The 11,575-nt window shown below is 42.4% G+C and overlaps 1 protein-coding gene across 7 annotated transcripts in view; it reads right to left on the reverse strand.

Moving 5' to 3' along the window:
* Positions 1-355: 355 nt before the first annotated feature.
* PCDH19 (protocadherin 19) overlaps positions 356-11,575 on the reverse strand; it is a 239,243-nt gene continuing 228,023 nt past the window's right edge. For 6 of the 7 annotated variants that reach the window (XM_040325032.1, XM_040325036.1, XM_040325035.1 and 3 more), the window contains one exon: positions 356-1,022. In XM_040325032.1, the coding sequence (XP_040180966.1) occupies positions 433-1,022 (590 nt within the window). In that variant the 3' untranslated portion in view covers positions 356-432. The remainder of the gene's footprint in view (positions 1,023-11,575) is intronic. The other variant, XM_040325037.1, reaches the window with a different exon arrangement.

Raw genomic sequence — 11,575 nt, forward strand, 5'->3', positions numbered from 1 at the left:
TCTTTTTTTTTTGTTCTGTACAAATAAGCTAATTTTTTATATTATAATTCTGATATATATGCTTATAAAAATATATAAATTCAAAATACTTAATACATACATAATACTTTTTACATTGATGGTCGTAACGGTTTCTCATGTTGAGCGCAACGGGATGAGAGGAGGGTCGGGGGGGGGCGAAGAAAGACAAGAGTGACGCAGGCTGCTTGCTTTAGACGGAACACCCCTGCCACATGTTGAATAGTTTTGGGATTGTCACATAACAATAGCCTTTATAAACAATACATTTTGGAAGCTATAAATACAGCAATTTGTGAACCATTGGTAAGCCATTAAAAACGAACTGTAATTTTTAAGTCTTTTTTTTTTTTCTCAATGAATCGTTTTTTTGTTTTTGTTTTTTTCTCTCGGTACAGTAGGGTTTTTCGGTGTTTAGAGTACAATGTCCTTTAGTCTCTTTACACCAACTGAGTCCTTTTCTCGACATTCTTGCAATAATGGATTGATTTCATGCATTACGTTTTCACTGTCCGCCCCCCTGGGCTCCGCGTCCAAAGGCCGAGACGGGCCGTTGCTTACGAACTGCTCCATTTCGCGGCTCCCGGGGCAGTGCATGATATTGTACGTCGCTGACGGCTTGGCCGGCAGGGGGCTCTTTAGGTGCAGGGGGGAAGTGATGGGGCTGACGGCCTCGCAGCCGTTTCCTGCCTCGCGGACGGCACCGTTGACCTTAGGGCTGCAGATAGGCAGGTCCACTGTCCTTTTCCCTTTCAAGGTCGCCCGGTCGTCGGCGGCGGGGTGCTCGTTGCCGTCTTTGCCGAAAGTGGCAAAAGTTCTTTTTGTGTTGCAGTCCTCGAAGGATTCAGTGTCCACAGTGGTGGCTTCTATCGACAAGGCGATGACGTTCCTTCCGTGTTCGGGGGACTTGGCGCGGGCAGGGACGGGGACTCTGGGCATCCAGCACCTGTCGGAGTGACCCAGAATGCGACATTCTTCCCTGCAGTGGAATCCTTCATTCTGATCTGAACGAAGAAGAAGGGAGAAAAAAATAAATAAAGAATTGAAATTAGTTTTTGATTTGGCAAGCTGTATAATACACTGTAATTACGATTAGACAAGAAGCCAGAGTATTGTATGCCCCATATTTACAGCCATAATTAGACACCATAATTTGTACCCTTATTATATTTGCCTATTATTATGTGCAAGGGAAAGCGATTCTGTTGAGGGAATGCATATATTTGATATTCAGTCAAAAGCCATTGGCTGAGTTTCCCGAGTTTTGCATCTCTGGCAGCGATGACACAAGCAATGAGTCCAGCTACCAATCAAGCGGGCACTTATTGAATTACGGGACGGAGAAAACTATTTTGGTTGATAAAGCGAGCCTGTCTTATGAATATGTACAGAAGCAGGACAAATTGGCAATGGTTTTGCTATGCAGACATAAATAAATACATGAGTTAATTAAATAATAAATATATAAAATCATGTATTTATTTATTTATTATAATTGTTTATTATTATTATTTTTTTTTTTTTTTATTAATAGATAAATAATATCATTTGTTATTATTATTATTATTTTTTATTTTTTTATTTATTAACCACCCCCATCAAATCATTCTCTGCAGCTATTACCTTTTGTACCCCCCCCCCCCACACACACACACACACACATACTTTAGAATGTAAGCTCTATGAGCAGGGCCCTGCTGTACCTTCTGTATTGAACTGTACTGTAATTGTGCTGTCCCCCCTCTACATTGTAAAGCTCTGCAGAAACTGTTAGTATGCAGACATAAATAAATACACAAGTTAATTAAATAATAAATATATAAAATCATTTATTTATTTATTATATTTTTTTATTATTATTTTTTATTTATTTATTATTAGTAGATAAATAATATAATTTGTTATTATAATTACTATTATTATTATTATTATTATTATTATTAACAATTATTATTATTATTATTATTATTATTTTTTATTTATTAACCACCCCCCATCAAATCATTCTCTGCAGCTATTACCTTTTGTACCTCCCCCCCCACACTTTAGAATGTAAGCTCTATGAGCAGGGCCTTCCTGTACCTTCTGTATTGAACTGTACTGTAATTGTGCTGTCCCCTCCTCTACATTGTAAAGCTCTGCAGAAACTGTTGCTATGCAGACATAAATAAATACATGAGTTAATTAAATAATAAATATATAAAATCATTTATTATATTTTTTATTATTTATTTATTTATTTATTAATTATTAGTAGATAAATAATATCCTTTATCTACTCCCAATATTTACTGTTCGTTTACAACTTTACAAAAAAAAAATTCTAAATGAATTACGAGTGGCAATTACACTTTTCAAATCAGAAAGAACCTTGAATCCCCACTGCTAAAACATAACGACGTCTGCAAACAGTCGCCAACAACTCAACTACTCAACTCATGGTTAGAGCCAATAAAAAAATTTTACTATCGCTTAAAGGAGCAAGTTAAAGGAAAAGTCATAAAGTCATATTCCATATTCCCAATATTTACTATCGTTTAAAGGCGCAAGTTAAAGGAAAAGTCATAAAGTCATATTCCATAGTTATCTACTCCCAATATTTACTGTTCGTTTACAACTTTACAAAAAAAAATCTAAATTAATTACGAGTGGTAATTACACTTTTCAAATCAGAAAGAACCTTGAATCCCCACTGCTAAAACATAGCGACGTCTCCAAACAGTCGCCAACAACTCAACTCATGGTTAGAGCCAATGAAAAAACGTTACTATCGCTTAAAGGAGCAAGTTAAAGAGCAAAAGTCATAAAGTCATATTCCATATTTATCTACTCCCAATTTTTACTGTTCGTTTACAACTTTACAAAAAAAAAATACTAAATTAATTACGAGTGGTAAATACAGTTTTCAAATCAAAAAGAACCTTGAATCCCCACTGCTAAAACATAACGACGTCTCCAAACAGCCGCCAACTACTCAACTCATGGTTAGAGCCAATGAAAAAGCTTACTATCACTTAAAGAAGCAAGTTAAAGGAAAAGTCATAAAGTCATATTCCATATTTATCTACTCCCAATATTTACTGTTCGTTTACAACTTTACAAAAAAAAATACTAAATTAATTACGAGTGGTAAATACAGTTTTCAAATCAAAAAGAACCTTGAATCCCCACTGCTAAAATATAACGACGTCTCCAAACAGTCGCCAACTACTCAACTACTCAACTCATGGTTAGAGCCACAGGTTCACTTTAAACAAATGTAATCTCTGGTTACGATTGGTAATTACACTTTTCAAATCAAAAAAGTACTTTGCATCCCCACTACTAAAACATAACAATGTCTCCAAACAGCCACCAACTACTCAACTCATGGTTAGAGCCAATGAAAAACCTTACTATCTTTTAAATGAGCAAGTTAAAGGAAAAGTCATAAAGTCATGTTCCATATTTATCTACTCCCAATATTTACTGTTCGTTTACAACTTTACAAAAAAATAAAAAATACTAAATTACGAGTGGTAATTACACTTTTCAAATCAGAAAGAACCTTGAATCCCCACTACTAAAACATAACGATGTCTCCAAACAGTCGCCAACAACTCAACTACTCAACTCATGGTTAGAGCCAATGAAAAACCTTTACTATCGCTTAAAGGAGCAAGTTAAAGAGCAAAAGTCATAAAGTCATATTCCATATTTATCTACTCCCAATTTTTACTGTTCGTTTACAACTTTACAAAAAAAAAAAAAAATACTAAATTAATTACGAGTGGTAATTACACTTTTTGAAATCAGAAAGAACCTTGAATCCCCACTGCTAAAACATAACGACGTCTCCAAAGAGTCGCCAACAAGTCAACTACTCAACTCATGGTTAGAGCCAATGAAAAAACGTTACTATCGCTTAAAGGAGCAAGTTAAAGAGCAAAAGTCATAAAGTCATATTCCATATTTATCTACTCCCAATATTTACTGGCCCAGATTCACAGAGAGCAAGGCGCACATTATCCTGCCGTAGAGTAACCAATGTACTCTAAGCCAAGGCAGCGCAGAGAGGCAAGCAATGCATTCAGCAAGCCAGTGCTCCCAACACTGCGCCAGCGTGGCGTGGGATTCGAAGGCGGAAGTAGGTGGAAGTGGGCGTGACCCAGCCAGACACACGTCCAACGTAAAATACGCCGGCTTGTGTTCCCTGGTGCAGACCTTTGCATGTCTGCTACTGGGTTGCACCTTCTTTATGGGGAATAACTTTACGCCGGGACGTACAACTTACGCGCACCTCGCGTAGCCTGCGTCGGGCGCACGCAAGTTCATGAATCGCCGTATTTCCCTCATTTGCATGTTTGAATGGCTAATCAATGGGAGCGGCACCATGCGCCGAGCCTAAATGTGCGCCCACACTACGCCGGCGTAAGCAAGCTACGTCGGCGGGGTGTAGCCTGGTTTTAGGCGCATATCAGTTTGTGGGTCTGGCGCACAGATACGACGGCGCACATTTGCACTTACGTTGGCGTAACTTGTTATACGTCGGCGTAAGTGCTTTGTGAATCTGGGCCATATTCCATATTTATCTACTCCCAATATTTACTGTTCGTTTACAACTTTACAAAAGAAAAAATACTAAATTAATTACGAGTGGTGATTACACTTTTCAAATCAGAAAGAACCTCGAATCCCCACTGCTAAAACATAACGACGTCTCCAAACAGCCGCCAACAACTCAACTACTCAACTCATGGTTAGAGCCAATAAAAAAATGTTACTATCGCTTAAAGGAGCAAGTTAAAGAGCAAAAGTCATAAAGTCATAGTCCATATTTATCTACTCCCAATATTTACTGTTCGTTTACAACTTTACAAAAAAAAAATACTAAATTAATTACGAGTGGTAATTACATTTTTCAAATCAGAAAGAACCTTAAATCCCCACTGCTAAAACATAACGACGTCTCCAAACAGCCGCCAACTACTCAACTCATGGTTAGAGCCAATGAAAAAGCTTACTATCGCTTAAAGGAGCAAGTTAAAGGAAAAGTCATATTCCATATTTATCTACTCCCAATATTTACTGTTCATTTACAACTTTAATAAATAAATAAATAAAAATTCATCATCGACAAGCTAAAAGAACTGTCACGGTTAACCTAACCAGCCGGCCCGGCAACATCCATTGAGAACTCTGCGCAAATTTCCCCGGCATGCTCAAAGTAGCCTGTATACTCCAGGACAAAAGGTGTCATAACCCATAAAGCAAATCTAACTGGAATAACCTTTTTTCATATGTGTAGATTCAATTTTTGCCAGCGGAAGGTCTTTGATCCCCCTTTACAGGCCTCGTCTCGATGACAGCGTTCTCGAAGATGAGATCAAAAGGTTAGAAATGTGGAAAGATAGACCACATACATCACATCCGTATGCTCCGGGAGGGATTATTTTGCAGCTTCTGAAATACGCAGCCCCCCCCCCCCCACAGAATAATCACAAGCATTCTCCGGGAACGTCAAAAGAATACATGCTTGCATAAAATGGAGGTCTTATTTGAAAGCCTTGCTCTGGTGACCTTAATGCGTCGCCTAAGTTTTCCCAAAGGAAATTCTTCATAATCCATGAAACTGCCCAGCAGGTGACGGGGATCAAAACTCATCGAGCGTATAAAATAAAGCGAGGATTGAACGTCAGGGTACGGGAAATATTGTACCAGCGGGTTGTTCAGACTGAATGACTTGGATGCAGTATTATAGTAGGAAACTTGAATAGAAAACATGAGCAACAAATAGAAAGAAAAATGAAGAAATCAAAAAGGTTTGCAAAGATCTTATTTAAAGGGAACACAGAGGGTAGAGGTGAGTGAGCCTAGGCACACATGCCTGATAGATTGGACTGCAGATGCCAACCAATCGCCAAATACCAATCAAAATACCATTTTGGATGTCATCCTGAGTGCCGACCATCCCTTTCCTTTTTCTACATCAGGGTTGACACTTACATCAGGGCCACCTTTATATCAGGGTCCTCATGAGAGTTCCCCCCAACATCAGGGTTAATCCTTATATCAGAGCCCCCCTTACATCAGGGTCCCCATCATAGTCCACCTTTACATCAGGGTCCCCATCAGAGCTCCCCCTTTATCAGGGTTCACCCTTGCATCAGAGCCTCCTTTACGCCAGGGTCCCTATCACAGTCATCTCTTACAGTACATCAGGGTCTTCACCAGAGTCCTCCCTTACATCAGGGTCTCCATCAGAGTCCCCCTTACACCAGGGTCCACCCTTACATTGGGTTTACCATGAAAGTCCCCCCTTACATTAGGGTCCCATCAGAGTCCACCCTTGAATTAGGGTCTCCAGCAGAGTCCCATCAGTCTTCCCTTACATCAGGGCACACCCTTATATCAGGGACCCCATCTAAGCCCTCTCCTTACTATAGGGTCCCCATTAAAGTCTCCCCTTACATCAGGGTCCCAAGCAAAGTCCCACCTTACATCAGGGTCCCCATCAGAGTCTCCCCTTACATCAGGGCTCATCCTTATATCAGGGTCCCCATCAAAGCCATCCCCTTACTACAGGGCCCCGTCAAAGCCCTCCCCCTTACATCAGGGTCTCCACTAGAGTCCCCCCTTACATGGGGGTTCCCATCAGGTTGCCTTTTACATCAGGTTCCCCATTAAAGTCTCCCCCTTACATCAGGGTGTCCACTAGAGTCCCCCCTTACATGGGGGTCCCCATCATGTTGCCTTTTACATCAGGGTCCCCATCAAAGTCTCCCCCTACTTCAGGACCCCCATCAGAGTCCCCCCTTACATCAGGGTCCCATCAAAGTCCCCCATTACTACAGGGTCCCCATCAAAGTCCCCCCCCCCTTACATCAGGGTCCCCATTAGCATTCCCCTCTTCATCAGGCTTAACCCTTACATCAGGGTGCCCATCAGAGTTCCCCCTTACATTAAAAGCAGAGACCAAAGGTAGCCTTCGTTGACCTTAATCCTCAATCAGTGTACATCGAGGGTATGCTGCTGACTCCATCTACAGGCCGAATAAATTCGTGTAGTGAGCTGGATATGACCCGTGGCCAGGATTTGGAGACCCCCTGCAGCTTGAAACAACGTACATGGACTCAGGCCCGTTGCTACAGGACAGGCAAAACAAACAATTGCTTGGGGCCCCCGAGCTGGCCTGGGGCCCCCAACTTCCCCTTTTCAGGCTGTAGCATGGCCCAGCTCCTCTTCCTTCCTCCTGGAGTCCTGTCAGTCCGGCTGGGTAACGCGCGTGGTACAGGAGATTCAGTTTCCTGTTCCTGGCCGGACTGACATGAAGTGCACACTGAGTGCTCACTTCCTTTCAGTCCGGCTGGGAACACAGGAAACTGAATCTTCTGTACCGCGCGGTACCAGGCCTGGGTACTATCTGATAGGGGACTGGGGACCCATAATGATAGAACACTGGACTGACAGGAGGAAGAGGAGCTCGGCCACGCTACAGCGGCAGCCTACAGGGAAGAAGGGGAGGTGAGAATAGAAAAACATAGGGACGGGGGGGGGGGGAGTAAGAACATGGGCGTAAAAAATGAGTGTAGCGCTAACGTAGGCTTTGTGTGCAGGGGGGGGGGTGCTTGGGGACCCCCATTTTGCTTGGGGCCCCCAAATTCCTTCAAACGGCCCTGCATGGACTCAACAATCAATGACCATTTAGTGGGCCTGCACAGCATCCGCCAGCAGCTGATTCACGCCGATCACATTCACATACAAACCTAAAAGAATGACAGCTTCTCTTTAACGCACATCCCTTCTAATAACAATGCAATTACGTGCTGTAGACTGCAGACGAGACTATCATCAGTAAAAAAAAAATCTTTAATCAAAAATTGTAACAAGTAAAAAAAAAGTCCAGCAAGCACAATTTTCCCATTAATATGAATTTTCCAGTCGACATAAAATATTGCTTTCAGAATGAAATGCTTCCTTTTTTCTTTTCTTTTTTTTTATTCTTGAGACTATCTCTGTATAATTTGCATTTCAGTGAAGTGCACAGAAGCTTTTTTTTTTTTTTTTTCACATTACGTACTGCCCACGATAAGGATCTTTTTGAAGGATTGTGAAGCTATATATTTGTGTGTTTAACCTGGGCCTTGCTAAATCCGCTCCGTCGTCGTCGTTCCAGCCACACATCAGGCAAAACTCATAAAAATTCACAGCACAATCTCCACTGCACCAAAAAAAAAAAAATACAAGCGCCTTAGACTCGCAGGAAAACGGCGAGGTAGAAAAAAAAAGAAAAGAAAAAAAAGCACTTTGGAGTGAAAGCTAAGATACTCATCACTTTTAAATCTGTACCTTCGACGTCTGATCTGCTACTGTGATAAAGTAGCTGGCTCTCTGACACAGCCGTCAAACATGAGCAAAAAATAAATAAAAAATAATAAGTGTGTTGTAAGCATGCAAAGGTCTGCTGACCCATGCCTTGGTCTGCAATGCCTGATAGCGGAATCTGCTGCATTTACACAATTTCTCGGCTTATTGGGGGGGGGGGGGATATATATATAATGCCCAGATAAGATGAGGCTCAGAAGCATTACTGTCTGCCTTCGGTTTATGTTTTATTTACAGCCTTCTGAACAGTGACCTGTCTTTGGTAGGAAGGCGGATGAAGAGGCTTTGACGGCTCCTAATGGGAGTGCTGGAAGGAAACAAGGCGGGGTGACAAGGGGTGGGGGGGGAGAAGGAGTTTGGTGAATTCTAAGCAGATAAAAATGACACAAATGAATGCAGCTCCATAATCGTTAAGGAAAAATAAATGGTTGATAGAGTACAATATTGGGGGTACTGTGTTCGCCCAAACTACATAGGAAAAAGATCTGGAGGTACTTAAAGAGGAGGTCCGCCTAAAAAAAAAAAAAATCGGATGCCGTCAGCCGAAGCCGATCAGTCGCTCGGCTCTCGGCTGCCCCCGCCACCATCCACGGTGAGGGAATCAAGAAGTGAAGCCGCAAGGCTTCACTTCCTGATTCCCTCACCGAGGATGGTGGCGGGGGCAGCCGAGAGCCGAGCGACTGATTGGCTTCGGCTGCCGGCATCAGCAGGGTTCCCTAATGCACCTGCGTGAGTTGTGCTGGAACCTACGTGTTTCCCAGAAGACAGTGTAGGCGCAGCAAGTGGTGTAGGTCACCGTGATCACCGCAGTGATCTATACCAGGAAGTGGGAGCAAATACCTGTATTACACAGGTATCCGCTCCCTCCTCCCCCCTGAAAGGTGCCAAATGTGACACCAGAGGGGGGAGGGAGGATTCCAAAAAGTTCAATTTTTGGGTAGAACTCCACTTTAATACAGATGATTGCAAAAATGAGCAAACTGTGACCAGGCAGTAGGAAAAGAGAATAGAATTCTATGATATATCACTAAGGGGTTCGCCATCACTAGAGGGGTCACCAGCAGGAGGAAGGGGGTCCTGATTCCTCTATATAGATCTTTATATCACTAGAGGGTTTACCAGAAGTTGGAAGGAGGTCCTGATTCCTCTATATAGATCTTTATATCACTAGAGGGGTCACCAGCAGGAGGAAGGAGGTCCTGATTCCTCTATATAGATCTTTATATCACTAGAGGGGTCACCAGCAGGAGGAAGGAGGTCCTGATTCCTCTATATAGATCTTTATATCACTAGAGGGGTCACCAGCAGTCGGAAGGAGGTCCTGATTCCTCTATATAGATCTTTATATCACTAGAGGGGTCACTAGCAGGAGGAAGAAGGTCCTGATTCCTCTATATAGATCTTTTTATCACTAGAGGGATCACCAGCAGGAGGAAGAGGGTCCTGATTCCTCTATATAGATCTTTTTATCACTAGAGAGATCACCAGCAGGAGGAAGGAGGTCCTGATCCCTCTATATAGATCTTTTTATCACTGGAGGAATCACCAGCAGGAGGAAGTATGTCCTGATTCCTCTATATACTGTAGATCTTTATATCACTAGAGGGGTCACCAGTAAGAGGAAGGAGGTCCTGATCCCTCTATAAAGATCTTGAGTTATCACTAGAGGGGTCACCAGCAGGAGGAAGAAGGTCCTAATTCCTCTATATAGATCTTCATATCACTAGAGGAATCACCAGCAGGAGGAAGGAGGTCCTGATACCTCTACATAGATCTTTAGTTATCACTTTTGTGATTCCTCTATATAGATTTGTAGGTATCACTACAGGGTCACCAGCAGAAGAAATAGGTCAAGCTTCCTCTATATACAGTAGATCTTTAATTATTACTAGGGGGGGATCATCGGTAAGAGGATGGAGGTCTTGATTTCTCTATATAGATCTTTATATCACTAGAGGGGTCACCAGCAGGAGAAGGAGGTCCTGATTCCTCTATATAGATCTTTATATCACTAGAGGGGTCACCAGCAGGAGAAGGAGGTCCTGATTCCACCATATGAATCTTTGGTTATCACTATCACTAAATTTTGTATCCCGTTTTGGCATACATTTGTGTCTGGATGATGAACTGCTGGTGTGGCACTTCAATCTTAGACCTTCTAAAAAAAATCTTAATGGCCATTCCCTGCAATAGAATGGCTATTGTTTTCACCACTACGGTGGCCCTTGTCTCCTGTCTTCCCTCCATTCCAGCACTGCAGCCTCCATTAAAACTCCCAGGCGAAGGGTTGGATGCCTGTGTTCACTGTCATGCCCTATGCCAGTGATGGCGCACCCTGGCACCCCAGATGTTTTGGAACTACGTTTCCCATGATGTTCAACTACACTGCAGAGTGCATGAGCACCATGGGAAATGTAGTTCCAAAACATCTGGGGTGCCAATGTTCACTAGCACTGACCCATACAATGCCCAGGGCCAGACCCCTCCGTCAGCCCAGGGAATTGCGTGCTATTTTCTAGGGATCTGAGATATTGACATTTTACTGGAGCTTTTGTATGCACCATTTTAGACCATAAATCAACCAATCTGCTTGCAAGGAGACCTCTAACGCTATCTGAGGAAGTGGCCCTAGGCGGGCAAAGTTGAGCAGGAGAGGCCGAAGGCTTCAGACACCCAATGACAAACTGGTCTACAGAGTGCAATTCATCTTACATCTTGTCACAGCTTAATTTACTTAACAATGTAGTGATCAGAAAGGCGGTCATTTAGTCACTTGTAACGTCAGAATAAAATATGGTGAAAGCAGGATTTCCCCTTTAGCCTTCGTACATGGCCAACGCATGACATCACTTCCAACCACATCTCCCCGCATAAAATATCTGCGCACAGAGAGGAATACATGAAAGATTAGCTCAAGCTGTTAAGGGGCTCCATAATTCCTGGAAATACTGCGAAATACGTTGTAACGGTTCCCCTGGGCTTGGGTGGATGAATCTCTGCACAATACAAAAACTATGCAACAAAAATCAACACCGTTTCCTCGCCGCGGATAGAAATCCCATCTAATAGATGCCTGATGATTGCATATTTATGTATTATCAGTATTGTTCAGAGGAGGCAGAGAGAAAAAAGGAAAAACTCCAATTCAGAATGTTACCAACACGGATGATTTTATTCCTCTCAGACGAGTATG

Source organism: Rana temporaria, chromosome 9 (genome assembly GCF_905171775.1).
Source record: "Rana temporaria chromosome 9, aRanTem1.1, whole genome shotgun sequence".
Classification (NCBI taxonomy): domain Eukaryota; kingdom Metazoa; phylum Chordata; class Amphibia; order Anura; family Ranidae; genus Rana; species Rana temporaria.